Source organism: Diadema antillarum, unplaced genomic scaffold (genome assembly GCF_040938485.1).
Source record: "Diadema antillarum isolate AM-2024a unplaced genomic scaffold, OU_Dant_1.0 seq00000821_RagTag, whole genome shotgun sequence".
Lineage (NCBI taxonomy): Eukaryota > Metazoa > Echinodermata > Echinoidea > Diadematoida > Diadematidae > Diadema > Diadema antillarum.
Window position 1 is genome coordinate 93,051 of NW_027271698.1, and position 26,300 is coordinate 119,350.

General features: G+C 38.0%; 2 protein-coding genes across 2 annotated transcripts; both read left to right on the plus strand.

Moving 5' to 3' along the window:
* The first annotated feature begins 393 nt into the window (after positions 1 to 393).
* Positions 394 to 3,328, plus strand: LOC139739905 (retinol dehydrogenase 8-like). Its single transcript, XM_071650506.1, has 4 exons — positions 394 to 658; positions 1,033 to 1,212; positions 1,987 to 2,080; positions 3,016 to 3,328. The coding sequence occupies exons 1-4, from the start codon at positions 394 to 396 to the stop codon at positions 3,326 to 3,328; spliced, it is 852 nt and encodes a 283-aa protein (XP_071506607.1).
* Positions 3,329 to 7,449: 4,121 nt separating this feature from the next.
* On the plus strand, positions 7,450 to 25,430 carry LOC139739906 (retinol dehydrogenase 8-like). Its single transcript, XM_071650507.1, has 4 exons — positions 7,450 to 7,714; positions 20,863 to 21,042; positions 24,162 to 24,255; positions 25,118 to 25,430. The coding sequence occupies exons 1-4, from the start codon at positions 7,450 to 7,452 to the stop codon at positions 25,428 to 25,430; spliced, it is 852 nt and encodes a 283-aa protein (XP_071506608.1).
* Positions 25,431 to 26,300: the final 870 nt, after the last annotated feature.

Sequence of the window (26,300 nt, forward strand, 5' to 3'; positions counted from 1 at the left end):
TTTAGTGTGTCGGGTAAATGCTGTTTGGAGGTGCTGTAGCGGGAAAGTGTGTATTATAAACGTATAGCATTCAATTCAGACCCGTAGAATGTAATACGTCTGTTCTGTTTGCCGCCTTTTTAGCTGTTCTTCGTTGAACTGTCTGCTTTACACCCTATACCAAGCTACTACTAATTCTCGTGTCTCTGTATACAACTGATTGTCCAAATGAATATGGATATGTTTTCAATTTCATGTTATAGTTTAGATGCAGTTCCAAGTTTTGATTGTGATTTGGCTGTTTATGGTTTATTTGTTTTTGTTTGTTCGATTGTTTGTTTGGTTTTTTTTAAACTATTCAATGAAAGATACACTCTGACTGAGAGACGAGAGGGACATTTTCGTCAAAACAAGATGTCCCCACAAATAGTACTCCTGACGGGTGGATCGTCTGGGATAGGACTGGCCGTGGCGGAGCGGCTTGCCAAGGATTCTGAGAAGAGATTCCTCGTCATCGCGACTGTCATTTCCATGAGCGAGAAAGGCGATCTGGTGAACGCTCTCGGTGACGCGCTCGACTCGACGGCGTTCATTGAAGAACTAGACATCACAAACGACGACAGCATCGCTTCCGTTGTTGAAGGCGTGATCGCTAAACATGGTCGCATTGATATTCTGAGTAAGTTGCACTCTAAGCATAGATATAGATAGGTAGATGATTATGAATAGACTATGAATAAATGATTTAAAGTATACAATGTGAAATGCCGGGGAAATAATTTCTTCCTGCATTTAAACCTACAATACACACGATCACAATCGGTGATTTGGTGAAAATGATTCCTGCACATAAATAGTGCGTCTTGTTTCGGCTACAACTAAAAACCGTGAAGACTTTCAGAGCTTGTTAATTGCTGACTTTTTAAACATTTATTTATCGGTTAGGCCTAGTAATATTATATAATTATGTAATAATAAGGTATCCCTTCCAGTAATATTGTTTGGGTTTTTTTTTTTTGTTCATGTTGTTGTTGTTTGGGTTTGTTTTCCCAGTGAATATTGCTGGTGTTCAAGTATTCGGCGTGGTTGATCAGATTTCACGGGAGCAAGTAGACCTCGCTTTCAACGTCAATACAATTGGAACCATTCGACTCACCCAGTCGGTGTTGCCACACATGAAGCGTCAGATGGCGGGGAAAATCATTTCGGTTACGAGCGTATGCGGCTTGCATGGTTGGTATACCACTTACGATGAATACTTGCCTTATTTATCTTGCAAGGTGATCGTATAAATTTTTCCACTGAAATATTTATGCCAAAACAAAGAAACAAATGGCAGAGATAATGTTTAGAAAAATGTCAGAATTAGATATGCCGGAGGTAAAAATGTCAGAGGTAAACACTTCAGAAGTAAAATGTACATCTAAAATGTCAGATGTAAAAACGCCAAAGGTAAAATGTCAGATGTAAAAACGTTAGAGGTAAGAATATCACAGGTAAAATTGTCACAGGTAAACATTTTCAAAGTGAAAACTTCAGAGGTAAAAATATCAAAGGTAAAAATGTCGGAGGTAAAAACTTCAGAGGTAAAATGTCAGATGGAAAACGACAGATGTGAAAAACGCCAGAGGTAAAATGTCAGAAGGAAAAACGTCAGAGGTAAAAATGTCACAGGTAAAAGTGTCAGAGGTAATAATTCCCGAAGTAAAAACTTCAGAGGTAAAATGTCAGATGGAAAATGACAGATGTGAAAAATGCCAGCGGTAAAATGTCGGATGGAAAAATGTCAGATGTAAAAACGTTAGAGGCAAAAATTTCGCAGGTAAAAGCGTCAAAGGTAAAAATTCCCGAAGTAAAAACTTCAGAGGTAAAAATATCTAAGGTAAAAATATCGGTGGTAGAAACTTCAGAGGTAAAAACAACAAAGGTAAAAATGTTAGGGATAAGAAGTAACATTTTAAGGGATTCAGACGAACTCGACAAATCCACGATTCTTTTTCATTTCAGGGGCCATCCATGGAGAGCTCTATGCTGCTTCCAAGTTTGCTGTAGAAGGATTCTTTGAGTCATTCGCTCTCGTAGCAAGAGCCTATAATATTTGGTGAGTGGAAACAGATATTCAAAGATTACTTTATTGTTGCAAACGTCTTAGCAGTTAAGAGATGATCGAGGCATGATTATTGGCAGAAAAATCAAAGCTCATTAAATGAAGATGATCACATTAGTTCTGAAAGATTCGTAAATAATATGTTACCGCTCACTGACTTAGGACTAGACTAATAAGAGTTAGTTGAAATACAAACAGCAATCACAGCTTAGTCCTAAAAGTCCTAAAAGTCTCCAACAAGCTTGTCCAATAACAATTTAAAGGACAAGTCCACCTTCATATACATAAGGATTGAGAGAATGCAGCAATATTAGTAGAACATATCAGTGAAAGTTTGAGGAAAATTGGACAATCCATTTAAAAGTTACGAATATTTTAAGTATTTGCGCAGTCACTGCTGGAAGAGAAGACTACTACAGTGTATGATGTCACATGCGTACAACTTTAAGGAAAATAAAAAGAGAATTTCACAAAACTTTACTGTTTGAATAAAGTGCACATTTCTTCGACTTGCTACTGACGTATGTTAAGGGTAATATTATTCCCCCCGCCTTTTGAAAGAGAGAAGTCGAGTGTTCTTTTGTTATGCGAGAAAAATGGAAATATGTTGAATTTTCTTTATTCTTTCTTTATATCGCTGTACTCATGTGACATCACAAGCTATAGTAGTCTTCTCATCCAGCCGTGACTGAGCAGAAACTTCAGAAATGCATAACTTTAGAACGGATTGTCCAATTTTCCTCAAACTATCACTGATGTGTTCTACTAATATTGCTGCATTCACTCAACCCACATGTCTATGAAGGTGAACTTGTCCTTTAAATCATAAGTACAGTAATATCATCTGAGACGTTAACCCGGGAGTTTCCGTCGGAAGTCCCTGACTTTAATACGTGGGAAGTAACATTCTTTTATTTTTAAAATCACAGGCCATGTGTGGTCGAGCCAGCGCCTGTGCAAACACCTCTCTTGCACGGAATCGTCCAAAGTCTCCAGAAAGTGCGAATGGGCGAATCTGGTAGCGCGATCGACCAAGCGAAGGCGGCCAAAAGCGGGGAAATACTCGGGGGTGAAGGCAGCACAGTGCCGATTGAAGACGTAGTGGCAACTTTCATGAAGATCGTAGAAGATCCCAAGCCCCCACTTCGCCATCCAGTCTTTGGAGTTAAATGGGGAGGACTAGATTTCTTGCGCGATCCAACTGCTGAGCAGTACATAGCTGCGATGAAGACTTCGGAATGATCAGCTTGATCTGTGCCATACGAATGTTTTTTGTTACTTTTTTTTCCCCTGCTGCCTTATAACCGTAAAGAAATAAGGAACATTTTTTTGTAGGGGGGTGGGGAGGGAATCACTTCGTCTGAATGCATATTTTGTATTGATTATGGAACTTGATAGATGCTCTTTTATTATTTATCATCTTCTTTTCAAAGCTATGTATCACATTTGCGTACTGCAAGTCCTCCTATACAAAATTGACAGCAAACATCAGAGACTGTAAGCCTCCGTGAGAAAACATATTGCACAAATTTAATGTTTATGATAGGTAAATAGGGTGCAATGATCCCTCAGCAATTATTCATGTCAGTTTCACATCTGCGTGGAGTTGACCCTTGAAACTAAGATTGTGCGAGTACTCCCCCTCACAAATAATATCTTTATCTCATTTCGTCTTTTTATTTGACGCTCTTAAGTGTGTATGTCATAAGGTATACATGTATTACTGAAGTGACAACACATTCCATATCCATATTCTGATCAAGCAACGAAAATTTGAATCATATTTTGATAATACTCTCTATTTTCAGGCAAAAGCAACACTTGAACCTGGGTCATTTTTGCGTCAAATGCTATGTGAATTTTGACAAATTGAATAAATACAAGTCAAATCCAGATATGTATGTTTATGTTTTGCCTTTAACAATGTTTAAGTAGTTTCATTATTATGGGTCGCATGAACAACCAGTATGTAAATAAGGAGAGATGATGTCATACGTCATCACACATCATATTTAAAAGTCTCCTATTAGTACATTAAGATAACATATTAACATACGACACCCCAAGGCTCATCTCTCCCGAGTTACTAACTGTGAATTGAATGAACACAAGTAAACTCTGTAATTGCCGCGACGCTTTTGCACTTTGGGGATTATCTTTGTTAAACGAATGGTATGGTATTGATCAAGGTGAATATTCGGCTTTTAACTATTTGTGAGACTCTTAGAAACAACTATATGTTTAATGTTAAAGAATATATAATGCTATGAGGAATTCAAACGTTCCTTGACGAAAATCGGTTTTGAAATGGCTGAGATGTAAAAAAAAAAAAAAACACGAAATATCAAAACAAAACGATCTTAAGAAAAGGTGGGTCCCATTTTTTATTAGAATGCCTTGTTTTGGATATCTCATCAATTTCAAAACCAATTTCCATCGAATAGAATTTGGGTTCTTCTTGGAATTATATGCTCTTTCTATTTCATAAGATGTTTCTCATTATTTAACCAAAAAAATCATCATTAAAAAAGTTGGAAACCTGGAGTCCCATCTAAGGACACGATATCGAGTCCTTCAGTCCTTAGGCGTTGTGTTTTTTTTCTTTTGTTTCATTTTTGTGTCATTACTGTCTCGACTTATTGCGAGTTTTCCAACCAAGGAATTTTTTTTGCTGTTTTTGTGTATACTTGAGTGTGTGTCTGTGTGTGTGTGTGTTTGTTTGTGTGTGTGTGTGTGTGTTTATGTGCTTTGAATTCTTGAAGGTACACTACTAATGATGTGCACTATAAAAAAGATCCTTTGACGATTTTTTCCCTTTTTTCTGCGGGTCATCTGGGAGGGGGTGGTTATATATCGCGAATTGAAGTAAATATTTTTCTGGGAAATTCGATGAAAAATCTTCGGTCTATCGGACCTTTGGTTAACAAGTTCCTTTTCAATGTTCGGTCTACAGGAACTTCCCAAGTGTATGTATAAACAGCAAAAGATAGCTTCCGAGGGCTAATAAGAGCGTGTAATGTTGTGAGTACCGCTCAACGCTACAACGTTTTCGAACTATTCTTCTGATATAAATAAAAGCGATATTCAGAACATTTCTTCGATTATACAGCTTCACTATTGGATCGAATGACAACAGTACGTGGCCTGTATAGTAACGACAACTATTATCGCAATAGTTGACAGATACCTAATGTACGTATGTGTGTGCATGTGTGTGTTTGTATGCGTGTTTACATGCGTAATCAATAACCATGGATCTGACAATCCAACGCTCGCTGTATAGATTTTCGTAATTGGTCAAGAAGCTTATAGGTTTATTTGCTATAAATTTTGAATTCTAAATAGAATTAAAACAACGCTGTACAACTTGCCACGTATTTAATGCAATTGTATTCATTTACACAATTTCCACATTTGTTTTCAAATCCAATTTAACATAGATTACAGTACTTTTCATGAGAACAACTGAATCTATGTGATATCGGAGTTGACATGAAAACAAAATGTGCAAACTGTGTAATGGATAGAAAGGAATGTATGCCTATTTTAAGGTAAGATGAGCTTGCGGTTAGAACGCAGTCGACTAGACACGTTTAGACCATCAGGTAACAAAATAAAACTAGCTCCCTCACGAATACACACACGACAGTTACAAATTACGTTAGAGAATTATAACACCTGTTCGATGGCGGGCACAATGATTAATTGATGCAAATGACTTTGCATCGGGTTTTGCCACGTTAAAACACAAAAACTTATGACATACCCTCGAGTGTCATACTACTCTACGTTACACGCTCACAGATTGCACAAAGGGACTTGTTTAATGCCGCCATGTATTGTTCAAACTCAATTTCAGGGAAAATGTGAGTTGGCTACTTAATCGTGGTAACTGTCGCCTCTTGTACAGCACGCGCGTCTTCACTGTGTGTCAAGTCTATGAAGGTGAACCAGGGTGTGTCGGGCGTATCCCATCCCCCACGAGGAAGCTGTTGCAGTTTTGAAATTACAGTTCGACGCTCTTGTGCACACTTTGTTGGAATATTGGAACATTTTTTATTAGAAAAAAGTGAGAGAAATAAAAAAAAATATCAGGGAAAATGCGAATGGCTAAACCGAGTGTCTTTCTGATTTTGTTCTGTGTGTGCATCTTTAAATCCATGGAGTTGCGTGGCGCATTACACGTGTGGGTCTAGCTACCTTGAAATACTCGTACTAAACACAGGGTAGTGAGGCTATAAGGGGTGGCAGATATCATGATAATGCAGTATGTACTTTTACGCTATAGGAGTAGGATAACAATAAATGTGATATTAGCAAACACAAAAAAATAAACAATTTATCATCTAAAATCTGTGTGATTTTCTCATTTACTGGCTACATAATTTGAAAAAAATATGATATTCAAATCTAAAGAAAGTGGGATTTCTGTACTCCTATAGGATTGGGGGAACTGCCATACAGGTTAATACCAAAATGACAGATAATGACTGCAATATCCATACGATGCGTGATGAACACATTGTAATTATAGGGTCATAGAGTACCATTCATGTACCCTTCTCACTACAGTTGGTTGTGCTTTCTCACAGAAATCAAAAATTTCCGTGGTGCTTCTGCACCCCCTCAAAAAGGTCAGGGGTGCTGCACAGCACCCTCGACACCCCCTCCGAGCGGCCTGCTCTATGAAAGCTACCGGTAAACAATATAGTAGCAACATTGACTTTGCGCATTGCGCCACTGGAGACCGAAGGCCGTGTTTACTCCCATATCATACCCATATCATATCCATGTTTGCGCGCGTTTGTTGTGTTTGTGTGGCACTGCAATATTGAAGCTGCAAAAAAATTGTACTGGTTGCTAGTGGTGCTATATACCTCATTTTTCTTCTATTTTGCGTGAACACTACAAAAGTATACACTTTAGGTAAGTGTACCAGCCTCAACTTAAGGGTGTCAGGTAAATGCAGTTAAGAGCTTCTACATCGGGGTTATGGGTTAGTGTATAAAGTATAACGTATATAGAATTCGATCCAAAGATTGGAATAAAAGCTCACGTTTACACCCGGAGAATGTATAGGCACCCTATTACGTCTAGTCTGAAACTGTCTGCTTTACCAATAGCAGAATAATAAATGAAAAAGAAGCTACCATGCAGGGCCTACCTATTCGCATGCCTCAGTAATAGGGCCTATAACGAAATGTCCAGCTGAAAATCGAAATATTTTCCATGTCATATTATAGTTGACAGATAGGTATGAGTTTTGAGTATGAATTTGCTGTTTGTTTGTAGTTTTCTAACAACTCTTTTATGAAAGAAATACTCTGATTGATAGACCATCAGGTTTCGTCAAGGCAGCTAAGATGTCCAAACAAATCGTACTCCTGACGGGTGGATCATCCGGGATGGGACTGGCCGTGGCGGAGCGGCTTGCTAAGGATTCTGAGAAGAGATTCCTCGTCATAGCGACTGTCATTTCAGTGAGCGAGAAAGGCGATCTGGTGAACGCTCTCGGTGACGCTCTCAACTCGACGGCGTTCATCGAAGAACTCGATATCACCAAAGACGACAGCATCGCTTCCGTTGTTGAAAGCGTGATCGCTAAACATGGTCGCATCGATATTCTGAGTGAGTTGTAGGTAGATATGCATAAATAATTTTAGGTAGAAGGTTAAATGCCAGTCTTGGAAACATTTTTTTTCCTGCCCCTAAACCTACAATGTATACATACGCTCACAATGGGAGCTTGGGTGAGAATGTTGTTTTTAACTCTACTGCATGGCAGCGGCTTGGTGTAGATATTAATTTGTACGGGTGCTGGTTTCGGGTTAGTTTGGTATCATATCTTGGGTTCTTTGGGAATCCCACTTTTTTATGTATAGCAGCATATCAATCATAATTATGATTTGTTGTATAACGTGTGGGGGATGAACCCTACAAGCACTGCTTTCTAAGCATTTCTTTCCATTTTCAGCATTTCCGTATAGGGCCTATTCGCAATGATTATTTTGTAAACTCATCTTTTGTTATGCACTGTGATGTAATTACCTCCGCCAAGAGAGGAGGTTATGCTTTCGTTACCCGGTTAGTTTGTATGTTCGTTTGTTTGTTTGTTTGTTAGATAGTCCGTCCGTGTGCAGAGCCAAAATAACTTTAAAAATTGTGCACGGATTTGGATGAAACTTGCAGGAAGGTTGAGAATGACACAAGTAACAAACGATTAACTTTCGGTAGTGATCCGAGAATTTGGGGGGGGGGGAATTTCTAAGGATTTTTGAAATTTTGGCAGGTAGGGTCAATGAACTTGGGAGTTCAGGCTGCGCGTATTTGAGGTTTGCATGCGCGTACTAAAGTGCATGCTCTAGTTTCTGCATAGGGCGAGGCGGCCGTTAACGCGTGCAGAGCAGCAGAGGGTTTATGACGTAACAAAGGCTTCTATATTGGGAAATCGGGCAGTACGTATGGGTGGAATTATATCTCTATGGAAAAAGAAGATCAGTGGTGGAAATGAGTGCTTCTCTAGTTTATGTACTGTATTCAATTTCTGTAAGAGTAGATCTGTTTGAAATGGCGAAAATGAATAAATGAATGAATGAATAAATGAATTATATTTTTTTTCTGTACAATAGTGTGTCGCAACTACACATCTTGTGTCTGCTACAGTTTGGGAAGGCATTTATTGCCAATGACCGACTTGAACTCACCTTTGTATCCTCCTCAGATAAAAAAACAACCAAACAAACGTTAACTTTTAAGTCCAATGTATCACATTTGGTTCCCAGTGACAAGGTCCAATATATAATACACATGTTGTCACCTTAAAGAGAGGAACACTCTCATGGCTATAATTCAGAAATTGAGTAATTGCTGTTTAATCGGTGAGTGGCAATTTGTCAGTCAGTTGTAATAGGAACTAGAAGGTTAAACATAATCATAAATATCATTAGAATAATTCTCATATCATTGATTTTTTTTAATAAACCAGATATAGGACATCTTACGAAATGATATGAGTTATCGGCATATATAGTATAAATCTTTCTCATAACCGCGAATTCTTGCAGCTTATGAATCACTGATGTTTTTTAATCATTTATCTATTGCTTTTTCTCGTATATAGTAACTTTGCTTGTTTTGTTGCTCATTTGTTTGTTTTGCCAGTAAATATTGCTGGTGTTCAAGTATTCGGCGTGGTTGATCTGATTTCACGGGAGCAAGTAGACCTCGCTTTTAACGTCAATACAATTGGAACCATTCGACTCACCCAGTCGGTGCTGCCACACATGAAGCGTCGGATGGCGGGAAAAATCATTTCGGTTACGAGCGCATTCGGCTTGCATGGTTGGTATACCTCTTTTGAGGAATAAACAGTATCCTGTAAGTGATTACACCAATTCTGCCAATGAAATATTATTGCAATATACATACATACAATATGTAAATACAAGCGGTCGCTCGCACGCTCACAAACACACACACACACACACACATATATATATGATAAATATATATATATATATATATATATATATAATAAATATATGTAATTATACATAAACATATTATATAATACAATTCAATAGAGTGTAAAAATAGAAGTGACAAGGACACATTAATTCATTATTATGTACAGAGGAAGATAACGGATTTTAAGATGAAACTGTTTCACAGTAAAAATGAAATAATGCAATACTTTCTTCCTTTTGACATACATATATATATATATTATATATATATATATATGTACATATACATAATAGTAGATATCATGTAAGACATTTTGTGTGCTTAATAAAAGCATCAATGATAGCGATATTGTCGTCTTTGCTGTTCAAGTTTTTCAAAGACCGAGTGGTGGTCAAAAAATTTAACTTTTTCATCGAGCAAGAAAGTAAGAAGGCAAAACAAACGGGGAATTAAAGTACAGTGTACTAACTTTGATTGAGGAATAAAAAATGTGTTTGTTCGTTTTCTATTGAGAACAAAATTGTCTGTCATACAGTGAATAATTATGACATCTGATTATCTTTCATTATCTTTAGCATACATAAACCATTAGAAAAATGCTCTATCTTTATCATTCTCCGTTCGTTAATTGGCTTTGTACAAGTTTGAATATATGCCTCGTCACCATTATTTTCAAACCTCTAACAAGTGCTCAGGCCCAAACGCAACAAAATGATATACTCTTTAAAGGTGATTTTAAAGAATAACATACTGACATATAAATCTGCGAAATGTTTAGGTGGGAGTGGTGAGCACCTCCCCCTCCTAGCCCCCCCCCCCCCCCCCCCTATACTGCATACGACATGCAGGTCCCATGCATGTTTGACAAATTCACGACTCTTCATTTAATTTCAGGGGCAATGCATGGAGAGCTCTACGCTGCTTCCAAGTTTGCTGTAGAAGGATTCTTTGAGTCATTCGCTCTCGTAGCGAGAGCCTACAATATTTGGTGAGTGGAAACAGATGTTATCTGCTAGAAACAGAAGGGCGCTATCACAATTTTGGGCTCCATTATGAGATCCCCTGTGGAGACATTATAGGGCTTTTTACACTTGTAAATTTTTGCTTAGTCCCGTACCAACGATGGGGCTAAGGGGGGACCTTAGCCCCACCGTTGGTACGGGACTATCCTTAGCCCACTTTCTGTTTACACTCGTTTTTGCCAAAGTGGGCTAGCCCCACCGATAGTCCGGTACTATCTGGCCCTGCAAAATAGCAGGGTTAGCACCGCAATTGCGGTGCCAAGCAAGTGAGTGTAAACAGAACGAAAAAATAATCCGGGGCTAAGCGACGGAGACGCAGTCCGACCCTCACTGACCAATCAGAAACGAGGTAATCAAGTGCTGCCGATGCGTGCGTGTACGTGTACAGTGCACAGCGTAATCATGAATATTCATGTGCTTTGGAAAGTCCGGGGCTAAGAAATACGAGTGTAAAAAGGTCAGTTTTCTCCTTAGCCCCGAACAAGAGATAGTACGGGACTAATTGGCCAGTGTAAAAAGCTGAAAAAATTGGTACGGGACTAACGATAGTCCTGGGTCAGAGAAAGTCCGGGGTTAAGAAACACAAGTGTAAAAAGGGCTTATATTTTAAACCAATGTTGATGATAACATTAGATTTGTTTAAGATTCATTATGGTCTGATTGATATCAGCATTGTTTGGGACAAATTATTTTAATAGGGCCTTATTTTCAAAAGCAAAAACAACACCAATACTCTTTTGGGTATTGAGTTTATTCGTATCACGTTCTAAAGCTTGATCTCCTCTACATTATTGTGCCAATTTTAAATTATTCTCATTTCTAGTAAAATTCTAAAACTTAAATCCACAAGGCGACTATTTTACCCGATATTTGGAACAATGCTCATAAACCTACCCACTTTTGACGAAATAAACTTGTTATTTCATGAATTGTTTTGTTTGTATTTACGCTCAAATCTTTGAATTCAATAACACCCTACTTGTTCTCAGCTGACGAAATAAAAACATTGCTTGAAGATTATGAATGTATTCGATATTAGATGATAAGAAGAATAATTGTGTATGAGATTTCAAAGCTCATCAATATACAAGAAAGATGGGCACATCTAAATGACTTGTAAGCTGTTGCTGCCCATAACATCTGAGACTATTTCGGAAATTGCCCTAAGACCTCATTGTCAGTGTGTTTGTGTGTGTGTTTAAATTCCTTATCTTTTAGAAGAACATATCGGTAAACTTTTAGAAAAATCTGACAATTGATTCAAATGTCATGAATTTGAGTTTTGATTGGATTGTACATCACTGCTGTAAAAAGGCTGCAACAGCTGGTGATGATATATCAAAGCTGTGGAATGGATCAATGAATGCAAAGAGAATTCTACAAAATTCTTTTTTTTTAAACTGACAGTACACATTCCTAATTATAGGAAACGTTATTACTACGTCAAGAAGATACATCACTACCCCCGGATTTCCGAATGAAGTTGGTCATTGAATTGCATAGGAACTCTTGGTTTTCCCCAACATTCAGTAGAAATTCAATCTATACCTACGGACTAAATTGTATACAATCACAGCTTACAGTCCTAAAAGCCTCCAGTAATAGTTGTCATCATGCACAAGTAATTATAGCATCTTAGGCGTTAACCATGGAATTTCCATCAGAAGTCAATGACTAACTAAGGAATGACTACTTTTTTGAATTATTACAGGCCATGTGTAATTGAGCCAGGGCCTGTGGAAACACCTCTCTTGCACGGAATCTCCCATAGTCTCCAGAAAGTGGGGACGGGCGAATCCGGTAGCGAGATCGACCAAGCGAAGGCGGCCAAAAACGCGGAAGTACTCGGGGGTGAAGGCAGCATAGTACCGATGGAAGACGTAGTTGCGACGTTCGTGAAGATCGTAGAGGATCCCAAACCCGCACTGCGCCATCCCATCTTCGGAGCTAAATGGGGAGGTCTAGATTTCTTCCGCGATCCAACTGCTGAGCAGTACATAGCTGCGATGAAAACTTCGGAATGACCAGCATTGTTTATTGCAAGTACAAGTTTTCGCTGGATACTTTTTTTTACTGCCTTCTTACCATGCAGGCCCTATCAGTCCAGTAAATGATTTTCATTATGGATCTTTTTTTTTTTTTGCATGATTTGTGTCTACATCCCTTATGGAACAAACACAGCGTTTCCGCACTGTGTTCACATAGTTAACTATGTGTAAAATGTGTGAATACAGTGTGGTCACAGTGTTGCCAGAGTGTAAAAATTACAAACTATGTGGCTCAACACATACAACTCACATAGTCATACACAGTTACCACAACTTACCACATAATGGTCACAGTGTGTCTTATGCTGCAGTATGTGGGCATGGTGTGTTCATAGAGTTGTCATAGTATGAATTTTTAGACTATGTGGTTAACCACATACTATGGTGACATGCGGTTACCACATAATAGACACAGTGTGTCACATATTGCAGTCTATGGAAATAGTGCCTCAACAGAGATGTCACAGTGTGAAACGATGGACTATGATGTGGTTTATCTCTATAGTATGGGATGCCTCAGTTTGACATACTGTGTTACCTACCACAGTATCCAGCACCCTGTGATTTTCCACAGTGTGATAATACCACAGCATTACCACATACCCAAATTTCAGAGTTAACCCTAGTGTGACATAACACACTGTGTTTCACACTGTGAATCACAGTGTGTTCTACTCTGTGGCAACACTATGACTGTTCCATAAAGGCCATGTATTACTTTTGCATTGTAAATATGGGACCCTGTAAGGACAACCATATTTTGCAAATATGGCTAAAAAATAAACAAGTACTTTAAGATATTCAAAGTAAATATGCAGAGGGTACAATCATCCCTCAGAGACTAGATAATTATAGGTCAGTTCCTTATCTGCATGGAGTTGACTCTTGAAATCAAGATTGTGCGAGTACTCCCCATCCATAGATTAAAAGTCCTATTCCATCATCAACACGCATAGCACGCAAGGCATTCTATTATAGCCGTGTAATATAATATAATATAATATAATATAATATAATATGATATAATACAATATAATACAATACAATATAATATGATATAATATAATATAATATAATATAATATAACATAATATAATATAATATAATATAATATGATATGATATTATAATTATGACATAATATAATGTAATATAATATAGAATTATAATAAATGCACGTATAATACAGCAAATCTTGATTGTCCATCCCCCCCCCCCCACACACACACACGTTTAGAAGATTACCACCGACCAATCATGGTACTGGAAAATTAAAAAGAGTATCAGTGCTCTCCACAACTGAGCTCAAAAAGAATGTTTGGATAGTCATTGCTACGCTAATTCACTCCTCAGCTCCGATATGTAAAACGGCATGTTTTCAGCATCAGTTTGGGCTCGAGTTACTCTGTATAAAAGCCCGACAGGAACTGCAATACTAGTCTCATACTTGTGAGTATCCACTAGCTTTCATGAACAAGAGCGTCAGATTTTCAAGGGCTTCCCTTTCATTATGTTGGTCCTTTGATGTCGATGGATAGGGTAAAGTAGTCCATGGGCCAGGCCAGATATTGGTGCCACCTCAGGTGGCAAAACCTTTTTGGTGTCACTTTGTTTGTCGGGCATAGATATGCTTATCAAGCTATGATAGCATTTCCAAATGATTACCTTAGTCATAATAAATGAATTTGTAACCAATTTGGTCTCGTTGTTATATCCCTATACTTCTGAATCGAGACTAACCGCTATACAAAGAAGAGCACTGTCTTTGGTCAAAGAGCGTCAAAAATATTTGGTCTTGGTGTGGTTAATGGCTGAAATCTATGACTCGCGAATCTACTACTCTGGAAATGCTATCATAGCAAAATATAATCCGTAGATATATACCATTTCAAAATGTACAACAAGAACTTGCTACCTCAGGTGGTACCAATAACCCACGGGTCTTGGCACAATTATGTGACAAATATGTGACAATTGTTTCCTTGTCTCTCTCTCTCTCTCTCTCTCTCTCTCTCTGTTTGTTTGTTTTTTGTTTGTTTTTTTGCCTGATCAACAACAATATTCTGTTGTGTACCGGTACATTGTTTTTTTCATCATCTTTCATTGTTGGATGGAAATAAAGCGACATTGGCGTGGTATTTAACATTTTCACTGTAGCGTTTTCACGGGAAAAATGATGAATAATTGAAAAATAGGGCAAAATTCACGACGAATTGCTTTTTTTTGTTGTTGTTGTTTTTAGATAAAGGGATGTACACTGTATCATAAGCTTCGGATATTCCTTTCGCCGTCTTGAATAGAGACTATTAGTAAAGCGCACCGCGTGACAGCTGTGGACATCATAACCCTTTGGATATTCCCTTCGCTGCCTTGAATAAAGACTAAGCGCGCCGCGTTTACAACAGAACACCTGTGGACATACAGAAGACAGTGCTCTTCTTTGTATATAGCGGTTAGTTTCGATTCAGAAGTATAGGGATGTAAAAACGAGACCAGATTGGTTAAAAATTCATTTATTATGACTAAGCTACTCATTTGGAAATACTATCATATAGCTTGATAAACATATCTATGCCCGACAAACTAAATGACACCAAAAAGGTTTTGCCACCTCAGGTGGTACCAATAACCCATTTTTCGGGTCTTGCCCCATGGGCTAAAGCTATTTCACTTCATTTCCGACCAAAGTATACAATATGAAATTTGCATATAAACAAAGTAAAGTACACAGTGACTTATGCATCTTCAAATGAGATTTGAATACACGCCATTTTTTTTTTTTTTTTTTACATTGGTGTCTTTTAGGTAAAGAGATGCATGGGCAAACTCTGAATCTTAACAAAGAAAAAGTCGGAAATGGAGGGGACTGCTACAAAGCCTAGCTTATAGAATGCAGTCCCCTCGTGAGTAGTAAATGAGGGTGCTGTTCGTTTTTCCGAAGGTTCGTTAATCCGAAACACACAAATTTCCTATACCTAGAGGTTCGTTAATCCGAAAATGAAAAAAACTCGTTTTTCCGAAGGTTCGTTAATAAGAAAATGAAACAGGGTTTGTTATTCCGAAGGCTCGTTTATCCGAAAATAAAATAGGGTTCGTTATTCCGAAAGTTCGTCGATCAGACTATGAAATACGGTCCGTAACGAACCTTCGGAATAACAAGCTTTGTGTCATTTTCGGAATAACGAATCTTCGGAATAACGAATCTTCGGACTAAAGAACCTTCGGAATAACGAACTGTAACCGTAAATGATGTAGTATTAATCAAACGGAACGATAAAACATATTGCTTGGGAAACAAACAGATAACATAAAACAAATCCTATACGCACGTTGTAAACGAAGACACAGACAGAAACAAAGCAGCTCTCTTCACGTGAAAGAATAAACAGGAGGTCAAAGGTCAGAGAAGGAACTGGAAGAGGACAGGGAAAGGAGCAAATGAGGATGCCATTTACAACATACCGGCACGCAACTGTCAATGAACTCCAAGAGGGTCTTGTGTGTATTAAAGGCTAGTCTGCCCTTAGTACTTCATTCTTAGTTGTCATTGTTGGCCATAATAATTGATAACAATTTCAACAATGCATAAGCATAAAACTTTATATTCGTAATACAATGCCGGATTTGTAGTATACAATGTCACATATTTTAGTGTTTAGCAATGTCAACTTACACTCTTATAAGAATTTAAGGTATCTTTTCACGTGAATCCTTTTACCAGAAATGCAGGTGCTTCGAAATCGTAGTTTTCAGTGAAGGTCTGTTTTCTGGGATGTCATTCATCTTTTCTGTGTAATTGGTATACATCATCAGGCGTCAGTATTTTTAATATGTTATTGATCTCAAGCAACGAAAATTTGAATTATAATATTTTGATAATAATTTCTTTTTCCGGCAAGTGCTACACGTTAACCTGGGTTATTTTATTTTTTATTTTTACGGAAGCAGATCATGTGTTTTTGATAGAGATTACATGTATATGAATATTGTATCATGAATAAAAATCTACAATGTTTTACATCAGTGATGTCTAACCGTGTGATTATAATGATGTGGAAGCGGTGATGAATGTTTGATATTGTATTTACTGCCCTCAGAGAATGTAAATATTGAGAAATTAAATAAATACAAGTCAAATCCAAATATGTATATTTATTTGTTGCCTTTAAGTATATACATTGTAGTGTGATTCTCATGGGTCGCATTGGTCCAGATATTGGCCAATTTTAACAATCCGCATTCCCGAAATTAATACACGCATACATGCATGTACGCCACACCCATCGCGCCAAACCGCTGATGGCGACGCTACTCCAATTTCTCACTCTCCGAAAAAGAAGGATCGATAATGTGCTAGTAAATGATTTTGTGTAATTCAGACGCCATCAACGTCCGTGATAGGCAGACTGCATGCATGCTATAAATACAGTCTGGGAAGTGGACACATGAGGTGGCATGAACAACCAGTATTTTATGTAAACAAGGAGAGATGTTGCCACAACTCGTCACACAACTATTAGTAGGGCCTACATTAAAGGGATGGTATAGTATTGGTGGAGAAGAATATTTGACTTTATCTAAGAAGAAACCGCTTACGAAATATTCCAAAGCAAACCATTTTTGTTTCTTCATTTTTCAAATAAAAATGGTATGCTTTGTATAATATTTCGTAAGTGGTTTCTTCATTGTAAGATGAATTAAAAGTTTATTTGATGAAAATCGATTTTGGAATAGCTGAGGCATCCAAAAACAAAGGAGATCAAAGCGATCGTAATAAGCGTGGGTCCCATCTTTTTTATTAGACTCGTTCTGTTTTTCATATCTGAGCCGTTTGAAAACCAGTTTTCAACAACAGCAACAACAACAACAACAACAACAACCTGAATTCCTGTTGGAATTACATGCTCTCTCAAATTTCATAGGCGGTTTTCAATTATCTCGCCAAAAATGTTAGAAACCTGAAGTTAGATCTCAGCCAAAATTATCGATCCCTTAAAGATAACGATATCTACGCCTCCTAAAACCCATCTCTGTCGAGTTACTTATTCTCTTGTATATAAGAAATAAAAGAGAATTGAATGAATACAAGTTGAATCTGCGCAGATTTTCTCATCAGTAATCTTCAATCTTCAATTGTATTAATTTGGAATATTTTGCAATGTGCGATCTTTATCTGACAGCCTATTCATTTGTTGCAAATGTTACGACCAAAGAGTAGTTGGGACATACATGTTCCAACCTATACATACATTTTACTCGGGGATTCGGGGATTATAGTAACAGGATCATCTTCTTCTCTGTAATTTTCGGGACGCGTTTGCACTTCCGGGTTATCACCTAACTCCTATATGTTGATGTCGATTCCCAAACCATCGCCCGTATATTTATACTATTCATTCATTCACTCATTCATTCATTCGTTCATTCATTCATTCATTCATTCAAATGAAAAGGAGATCGTTTTAAATAAAGAGGGGGAAAGACGAATGAAAAATATTGTCAACACTCGATCTACCCACTGGAGTTTATGCATTCGAGGTTTTTGAACTCATTTTCTCGCCCGATTTTCCGGTTTTAGACTTTTCAGAGGAAGATCTGTTACATACTTTGGGTGCAATACTTGACAAAATTAAGTTGAAAAAAGTAAAATGATTAGTTTGCTAATCATTTGAATTGCAATAACAAACAATATGTACAATAAAATAATGTAAAGAAAACGGGGATTTTAATATGCCTAGGGTTGGGATAACTGTTATTCAGATCTTCTCCAAAACGACACATATTTCCAGAGACTGCAATATCCCTACGGTGCGTGATGAACGCATAAAATTTGGGTCATATACAGTATCATTTATGTACCCTACTTACAATAGTTGGTGGTGCTTTCTCACGGAAACCATGATTTCCGCGCGGGGTGCTTCCGCACCATTCGAAGTAGGTCGGGTGTTGCACTGCACCCCCAGCACCCCTTTTCCGAGGGGCCTGCTCTATAGAAACTGCCGGCAAACATGATAGCAACATTGACTTTCTGCGTCACTGGATACCGAAGACCGTGTTCTACCCCAATGAATGTGATAAATATCGTCCATGTTTGCACGTGTATAATACATCAGTGTGCTCTAGTCGTGACACTTCTATGTTAGAGCTGCGACGATTGCATTGATGGGTGCTATCACACCTGACTTATTCTTCTCGAAACTATTTTCGAGAACACCGCACCAGTAGATACGTTAGGTAAGTGTACCAGCCTCACCTTAAGTATTAAAGTGTCAGGATAATGCTTTTATGAGATCCTTCAAAGGGATTACGGGTTAGTGTATGATATATAACGTATTAAATTAGATCCAAAAGACTGAAAATAAAAGCTGTTGTTTGCCGTCTTTTAAGTCGTTTCATAGTTAAACTGCTTTACGAAATATCAAGCTACACTACATGATCACATGCCTCTGATGCACAACTTATTGTCCGACTGAATATCGATATATTTCTCCTGTGATATTATTACATTTGAGAGGTATAGGCTATGGTTCTGAGTTCGTTTTTGCTGTTTGTTTGTTTGTGTGTTTGTTTGTTTGTTTGTTTTTAAACAACTCTTCTATGAAATAAATATTCTGACTGATACACCAGCAGGTTTCGTCAAGGCAGCTAAGATGTCCCCGCAAATCGTACTCCTGACGGGTGGATCATCCGGGATGGGACTGGCCGTGGCGGAGCGGCTTGCCAAGGATTCTGAGAAGAGATTCCTCGTCATGGCGACTGTCATTTCAATGAGCGAGAAAGGCGATTTGGTGAACGCTCTCGGTGACGCTCTCGACTCGACGGCGTTCATTGAAGAACTAGATATCACCAACGACGACAGCATCGCTTCCGTTGTTGAAGGCGTTATCTCTAAACATGGTCGCATTGATATTCTGAGTAAGTTGCACTTGTTAAGTACCGACATGGGAAGATAGATGTGAGAAATATTAGACAGAATGTAACGAAGGCGGGGGAATAATTTCTTCCTTTGCATTTGAAGCTGCACCTAAACCTACAGGACTAATTTTCACAATCGGCGCATGGTTGAGAATCTTTGCTGCACAAGAATGTGTCGCAGGTACAAATCTTGTGTTGGGCTCGGACTTCTGGTAAGTTCTTTGATTAATTTCCCATCTGAGAAGATGTCTATATTCAGCGGAAGTACAGCTGCTCTTCCGTGGGATCCAGTCGGGTGTGAGGCGGGACCTCTTCATCCGGGTTATGCACCTTGCTCTTTACAATGAATGAATGAAGCAGAATCTTTCACGCGTATGAGTTATCACTCTCTTACGCATCGTGCACGGGACCTTCATTTTATGTCCTATACGAGAGATACTGGCGATCACAGAACATTCTGTGTAATTTCAAGTTGAGAGTTTTCTGATTTCTTCTGAGTTTTCTGAAAGTTTGGGTTGGGATGGAAATGAGGGTCGACTCACGTATCGGCTGCTTTATATGCACTTGTTTGTAGTGGTAGCGGGCATCCATATCATACCTCCAAAGTTTGTGGAAGATGAATTTGATAGTTGAATGATTGATGACCAGATACATCAAAATAAATTTGCTATATTTGCTACACTTGCGGACATTACAGAACGGGTAAAACTCAGAGAGAATACATTGATATTGTCATAGTGTATCAGTCTCGAAATATGAATTACGGTCGTGGAATTGTTACGAGAGGGCACACGCGTATGAAGTACTTTAATGACCCACAAAGAGATCTGATAGATTTGACGTTATAAGTCACGTAGAGAAGAGATTATCCGTCATAGATGCTTTCTTATCCTCCTAAATAGGAAAAAAAATGTCTAACTTAGGTCCAATGTGTCTTTCTGGGGTTCCGGTGACAAAATCTAGTAGATAATTCATGCAAATATTATAACCTTATACAGGAACGAGAACTTTATGTCTATGATTTAAACACTGGATACTTGATGTTTATGTACTTCGATGAGTGGCAATTTGTCACTCAGTTGCTATAGGAACAAAAAGGTTGAAGATAATCATTATTACCATCATAACCATTTTTATATCAATGGCCCTTTTAAAATAGATATGAGGCGACATATGAATGCTGTAAATTATGATATTTTTTTTTCTAATAATCGTGAAGATTTCAGAGCTTGTTAATCAGTGATTTTTTTTAAGTTATTGATTTTTTTTTTCTCTGTGATAGTTTTTGCTTTTTTCTTGATGTTGTTGTTTTCTATTTCTCCCAGTGAATATTGCTGGTGTTCAAGTATTCGGCGTGGTTGATCAGATTTCACGGGAGCAAGTAGACCTCGCTTTTAACGTCAATACAATTGGAACCATTCGACTCACCCAGTCGGTGCTGCCACACATGAAGCGTCAGATGGCGGGGAAAATCATTTCGGTTACGAGCGTATACGGCGTGCATGGTTGGTATACTTCTAAACGATAAATGCTTCACTTATTCACCGTGCAACTGATTACATCTATTTTTCCATGAAAACATTTATGCAATATACAAATATGCGGGCGTACCCACGCACACACACACACACACACACACACATATATAATATAGTTTGTGCTATTCATTTGTGTTTTTTATTCGTAGTTTGTGAAATTTATTTTGAAAAACGTGTAAATTTGATTTGACAAAATTTACAAAATTTAATTTCGTGTACAAACTAGAAGATCAATGATGTAATGATAGTATATTTGTTTTACTATGTTTGGGGGAATGCACCCTACAAGCATAGCTTCTTCAGCATTCCTCCCCATCTCCTGCATTTTCCAAACTTCGGAATGTTTTTTTTTCGCCCTATTTTGTTTATCCATAAATATCATTTATCATATTTTGCAGTATTGACACATATATGTTCTTGTGTTTCATGTGAAAAAAAAAGATGTATTTACAAGTTCTGTTGGAGATGGAAAAAAAAACAAATGAATGAATGAAATATATACTAGGTGTTACAAAAAACATATCCCACTTTTGATCCTTAATAGTTCAAAAACTATATATCAGATAACACTGACATTGATATGAGCAATGGCTGAATAGTGTGTACAATTTTGTTGAAGGTAAGTTTAAAATGAAAGCATAAATCTGTTTCATTAAATTTAAGATTTATTTATAAGTTAGGGTTCAGATTCTGCTCTATTTTCAACCTTCTGTACAAAACTTTAACTTTGCACGGGTGTCAATTGGTGTGTATGGGAGTGTGTGGTTAACAACTAGACGATGGTCCTGAAAAATGGCCAAGGTTTGAATGCTCTATTACATATTCATGAGAAATTCCTCTATCACAGCTAGTCTTTATTCATCGTGAAATGTAGTGCATGCAAGCACATGAAAACGTGTGCTTTTAATCATGTGCACTTTTACCCTTTATCACGAATTAAGGCTAGCAGTGCCCAGGGCAATCCATATAAATGAATTATTTATAAAGCATTCATGTGCCGTGAAGCAAGAGACCAGAAGCCTAGTCAGCAGAGCTCTGAAAAGGGGGTATTCGTTGTATTTATGTCTATTGTTCTAAGTCATTGTAAAATAATACACATTCACACAAAACATCATTGGTTCCTGTGTAAAGTTCAATTTTGTACAGAGGGTTCAAATTTGAGGTCATCCCACTAGACCGACACCCATGAGTCATTGCAGCCCACGAGTTCGATATTGAAAACAGGTCCATGAGTTACACAGCCCATGAGTTTGACACTAGGCAAATAAAGCTCATGAGTACGACAATACGTAAAAACAGCCCAAGAGTTTGACAGATACAACACGGGGCTTAATGTGTCGGTCTTGTGGCCCTTCTTAACTTAGTGTCGAACAAATGGTCTGTATGACTCGTGAGGTTGTAGACCCGTGGGCTGTAATCAGTTTGACTCGTAGGTGTCGGTCTCCTGACCTGCATCCTCCAATTTGACCAAAATCTGAAACTTATCTTTCAAATTGATCATGGATTTAATGAAACTGATTCATACTTTCATATTCAAATCACCTTCAACTAAATTGTACACTATTCAGCTATTACTTATACCAAATACAGTGTTCTGATATATAGTTTTTGAACTATTAAGGATCACATGTTGGAAATGTTTTTGTAACTCCTAGTATGATATATACTACATTTTGTTTCTGCATAGATTATGAAAGCATGTGAACATGTATTCGTACGTTACCATCTGAATAATAGGCAGGTCAGTACAAGGAAAAATAATACAGCTGACCTACCGTGTTACAATACAAGTGACAAGGACACAAGAATATACAAACATTTACAAAGGAAGATGATACATTATATTAGATGAGATTGTCTTAGGGCGAAAATGAAATTATAGGATACTGACATTACTTACAACATGTAATGTATATTATATTACTATGTATCATATTCTGTGTCGTTGATAAGGCATCAATGACAGTGTTGTTGTCTTTGCTACAAATTCTCTTTTTTTTTTTAGATAGTGTGGTGGTCAAGAAATTGGACAGTTCACCTAGCAAAAAAGTAAGAAAACAAACTGGCATAAACTACCTACTTCGATTGGAGGATAAAGGATGTATTTGTCCGTTCTTTTTCACTTAAAATTGAACTGTTTAAACAGTCTACACAGTGCATTATGTTGATTATGTTCTATTACCTAGTGCGCATGATTATAGAAAATGTCAGATGTTATGAACTTGTCTGTCACGCTATTCTGAACATGATGGATTTGTGGTTTGACTTCTGCCTTTCAATTGTTATTCTTAAACCTCTGTATAAGCGCATTTAGGCTTACGCTACAAATGCTATACTCTTTAAAATGTTTTTTTTTTTATCAAGAAACAAAGCATTTTGGTGGAAATGGTGAGCACCTCTCCTTTCCCTTGATGCCCGCTAAAATTTTCAGAGGTAGAGATGTCAGAGGTAGAGACATCAGGGATGAAACATTTTTGAGATCATGTCAGAGGGATAAAAAATGTCAGAGGTAATGTCAGGGGTAAAGATGGCAGAGGCAAAAATGTCAGAGATAATAAAGTCAGAGGTGAAATTATCACAGATAAAAATGTCAGAGGTAGAAATGTCGGGGATTAAAATCACTGAGATAAAGTCACAGGGATAAATATGTCAGAGGCATTCCTAAAGCCAAAATGTTAGGGGTAAAAACGTCAGAGGTAAAAATGTCACAGATAAAAAAAAAAGGGTGTTGGGGATAAAAATTTCAGAGATAATGTCAAAGGGATGAATATAACAGGGGTAAAGATGCCCAAAAACAAGAATGCCAGAGGTAAAAATATCAGAGGTAGAAATGCTGGGGTTTAAAAAAAATGTCACAGGTAAAAATGTCAGAGGTACAAATGTTGGGTTTAAAAATGACAGAGATTATGTCTCAGGGAAAGGTTTCAGAGGTAAAAATACAGGAGGTAAAAATATCAGAAGTTGAAACGTCAGAGGTAAAAATGTCAGAGGTAAAAATGTCAAAGGTAAAAGTGTTAGGGGTAAGAAGTAAGATGTTTACCGGACCTAGACGAACTTGACAAATCCACGATTCTTTTTCATTTCAGGGGGCATGCATGGAGAGATTTATGCTGCTTCCAAGTTTGCTGTAGAAGGATTCTTCGAGTCATTCGCTCTTGTAGCGAGAGCCTACAACATTTGGTGAGTGGAAACAGATGTTATCTGCTAGAACCAAAAGGGCGCTACCCCAATTTTGGGGATATTGAGTTATTGGTATCACATTGTAAAGCTTGATCTCCTGTACATTGTTGTACCAATTTTAAATCGTTTTCATTTTCTGTGAAATATTCAAACTTAAAACCACAATGGCACTATTTCTCCCGATATTTTGGAACAATGCTCATAAACCTAGAACAATGCCCACAAACCTACCCAATTCAGATGAAATTAACTTACCATTTCATGCATTTTATGAATAGCACCCTTCTACTTCTCAGCTGACGATAGACAGAGATTACTTGAATGTTATAAATGTCTTTGCTATTTGAAAGAAAGAGATGATAAGAGGGATAAAATTGTCGGCAGAAAAATAAATGTCAAAGCTCATTAAAGAAAGATGATCACAGCTGAATGACTCGTAGACCGATTCTTGTTCATCGCTTAGCACTGTTTTGGAACTTGTTTTATCCTTTAGATCTAATGGTCGGTGCCATTTTATCATTTTTTCCTTTTATAGTTGACGATGCAAATGATTTTTCACTATGTTTTACCACTGAATATATGTAGACAAATAGTGTCATCATCATGAGAATGGAGACACAGAGATTAAATCATGACAAGGGGAAATATTATAGAAACTTGGGATTGAATTGTGTGTAGGAACTCTTCTTTTCCCAAACATTACATCAAATTTAAACTACCAATACTGACTAATACAATCACATCTTTTACACAGTCCTAAAAGCCTCCAATAATTATAGCTGTCATCTTAAATAATAGCATTTGAGTCGTTAATCCCGGAAATTCCATTGGAAGTCAATGAACTATCATTTTTTGACTACAGGCCGTGTGTGATCGAACCAGTGGGTGTACGAACACCTCTCTTGGACGGAGTCATCCAAAGTTTCCAGAAAGTACGAACGGGCGAATCCGGCAGCGAGATCGACCAAGCGAAGGCGGCCAAAAAGTTGGAAGTACTCGGGGGTGAAGGCAGCACAGTGCCGATGGAAGACGTAGTTGCAACGTTCATGAAGATCGTAGAAGATCCCAAACCCCCACTACGCCATCCAGTCTTCAGCGCTAGATGGGCAGGGCTAGATTTCTTCCGCGATCCAACTGCTGAGCAGTACATAGCTGCGATGGAGACTTCGGAATGATCGAATGATCTCTTTACTTGTGTGTATAAGATCATTATGTGGTACACGTGTATGAGTAATAAGTCGTACGTACGAGATAATAAGTCGCACGTAACTCGTACGTATGACCTAATAACTCGTACATACGACTTATAAGTCGTACGTACGAGATAGCGGCGGCACTTATTTTAACCCATGTCCCCAATGGGTCTTCGTAGATTATAAAGCCTAGCTTACACCTTTGCGTTTCGAGCTTGCGTTCAGCTGCGTATTGCCCGAACGCAGTCTAACGCAGCCCAACGCAGCACTACGCAATGAAACGAGCTAATACGAGGTTAATACGCAGACTAACGCAGAGGCTTTGCGTTCTAGCTCGCTAGTTTGAAATTTTTTCAAACATCCGCAACTGAACGCAAGATCAAAATTCATACGAGCTAAGACGAGGAACAACCAGCTAGAGCGAGCAAGGACGAGCAAGGGCGAGCGACAACGAGCTGCTTAACGCAGGCCAACGCAGCTTTACTTTGAACTGCGTTTCACTGCGTATGGTTACGATACCTGCTCGCTTCACCTCGACTTACCTCGCTTTAGTTCGCGTTACCTCGCTTTACCTCGCATCATCTCACTCTACTCCTAGTACTCTGCTCGCATTAGCAAGGACCGTTGCGGATGTAACTCGCTTCATTGCGAATCTAGCTCGTCCGTCGCTCGCTCCCCCTCGTTCATCCTCGCCTTACCTCGTTCCTCCTCGATCCTGTTCGATGCTGCTCGCTTTAGCTCGCTATGACTGCGTATACATCTGTTCATACAAAATCTAGTTAGATTTAATCAAAATTCACTTAGTTGACTTAGAAACACAATACGCTTACCAAATCATGAAGCTTTTGGAAT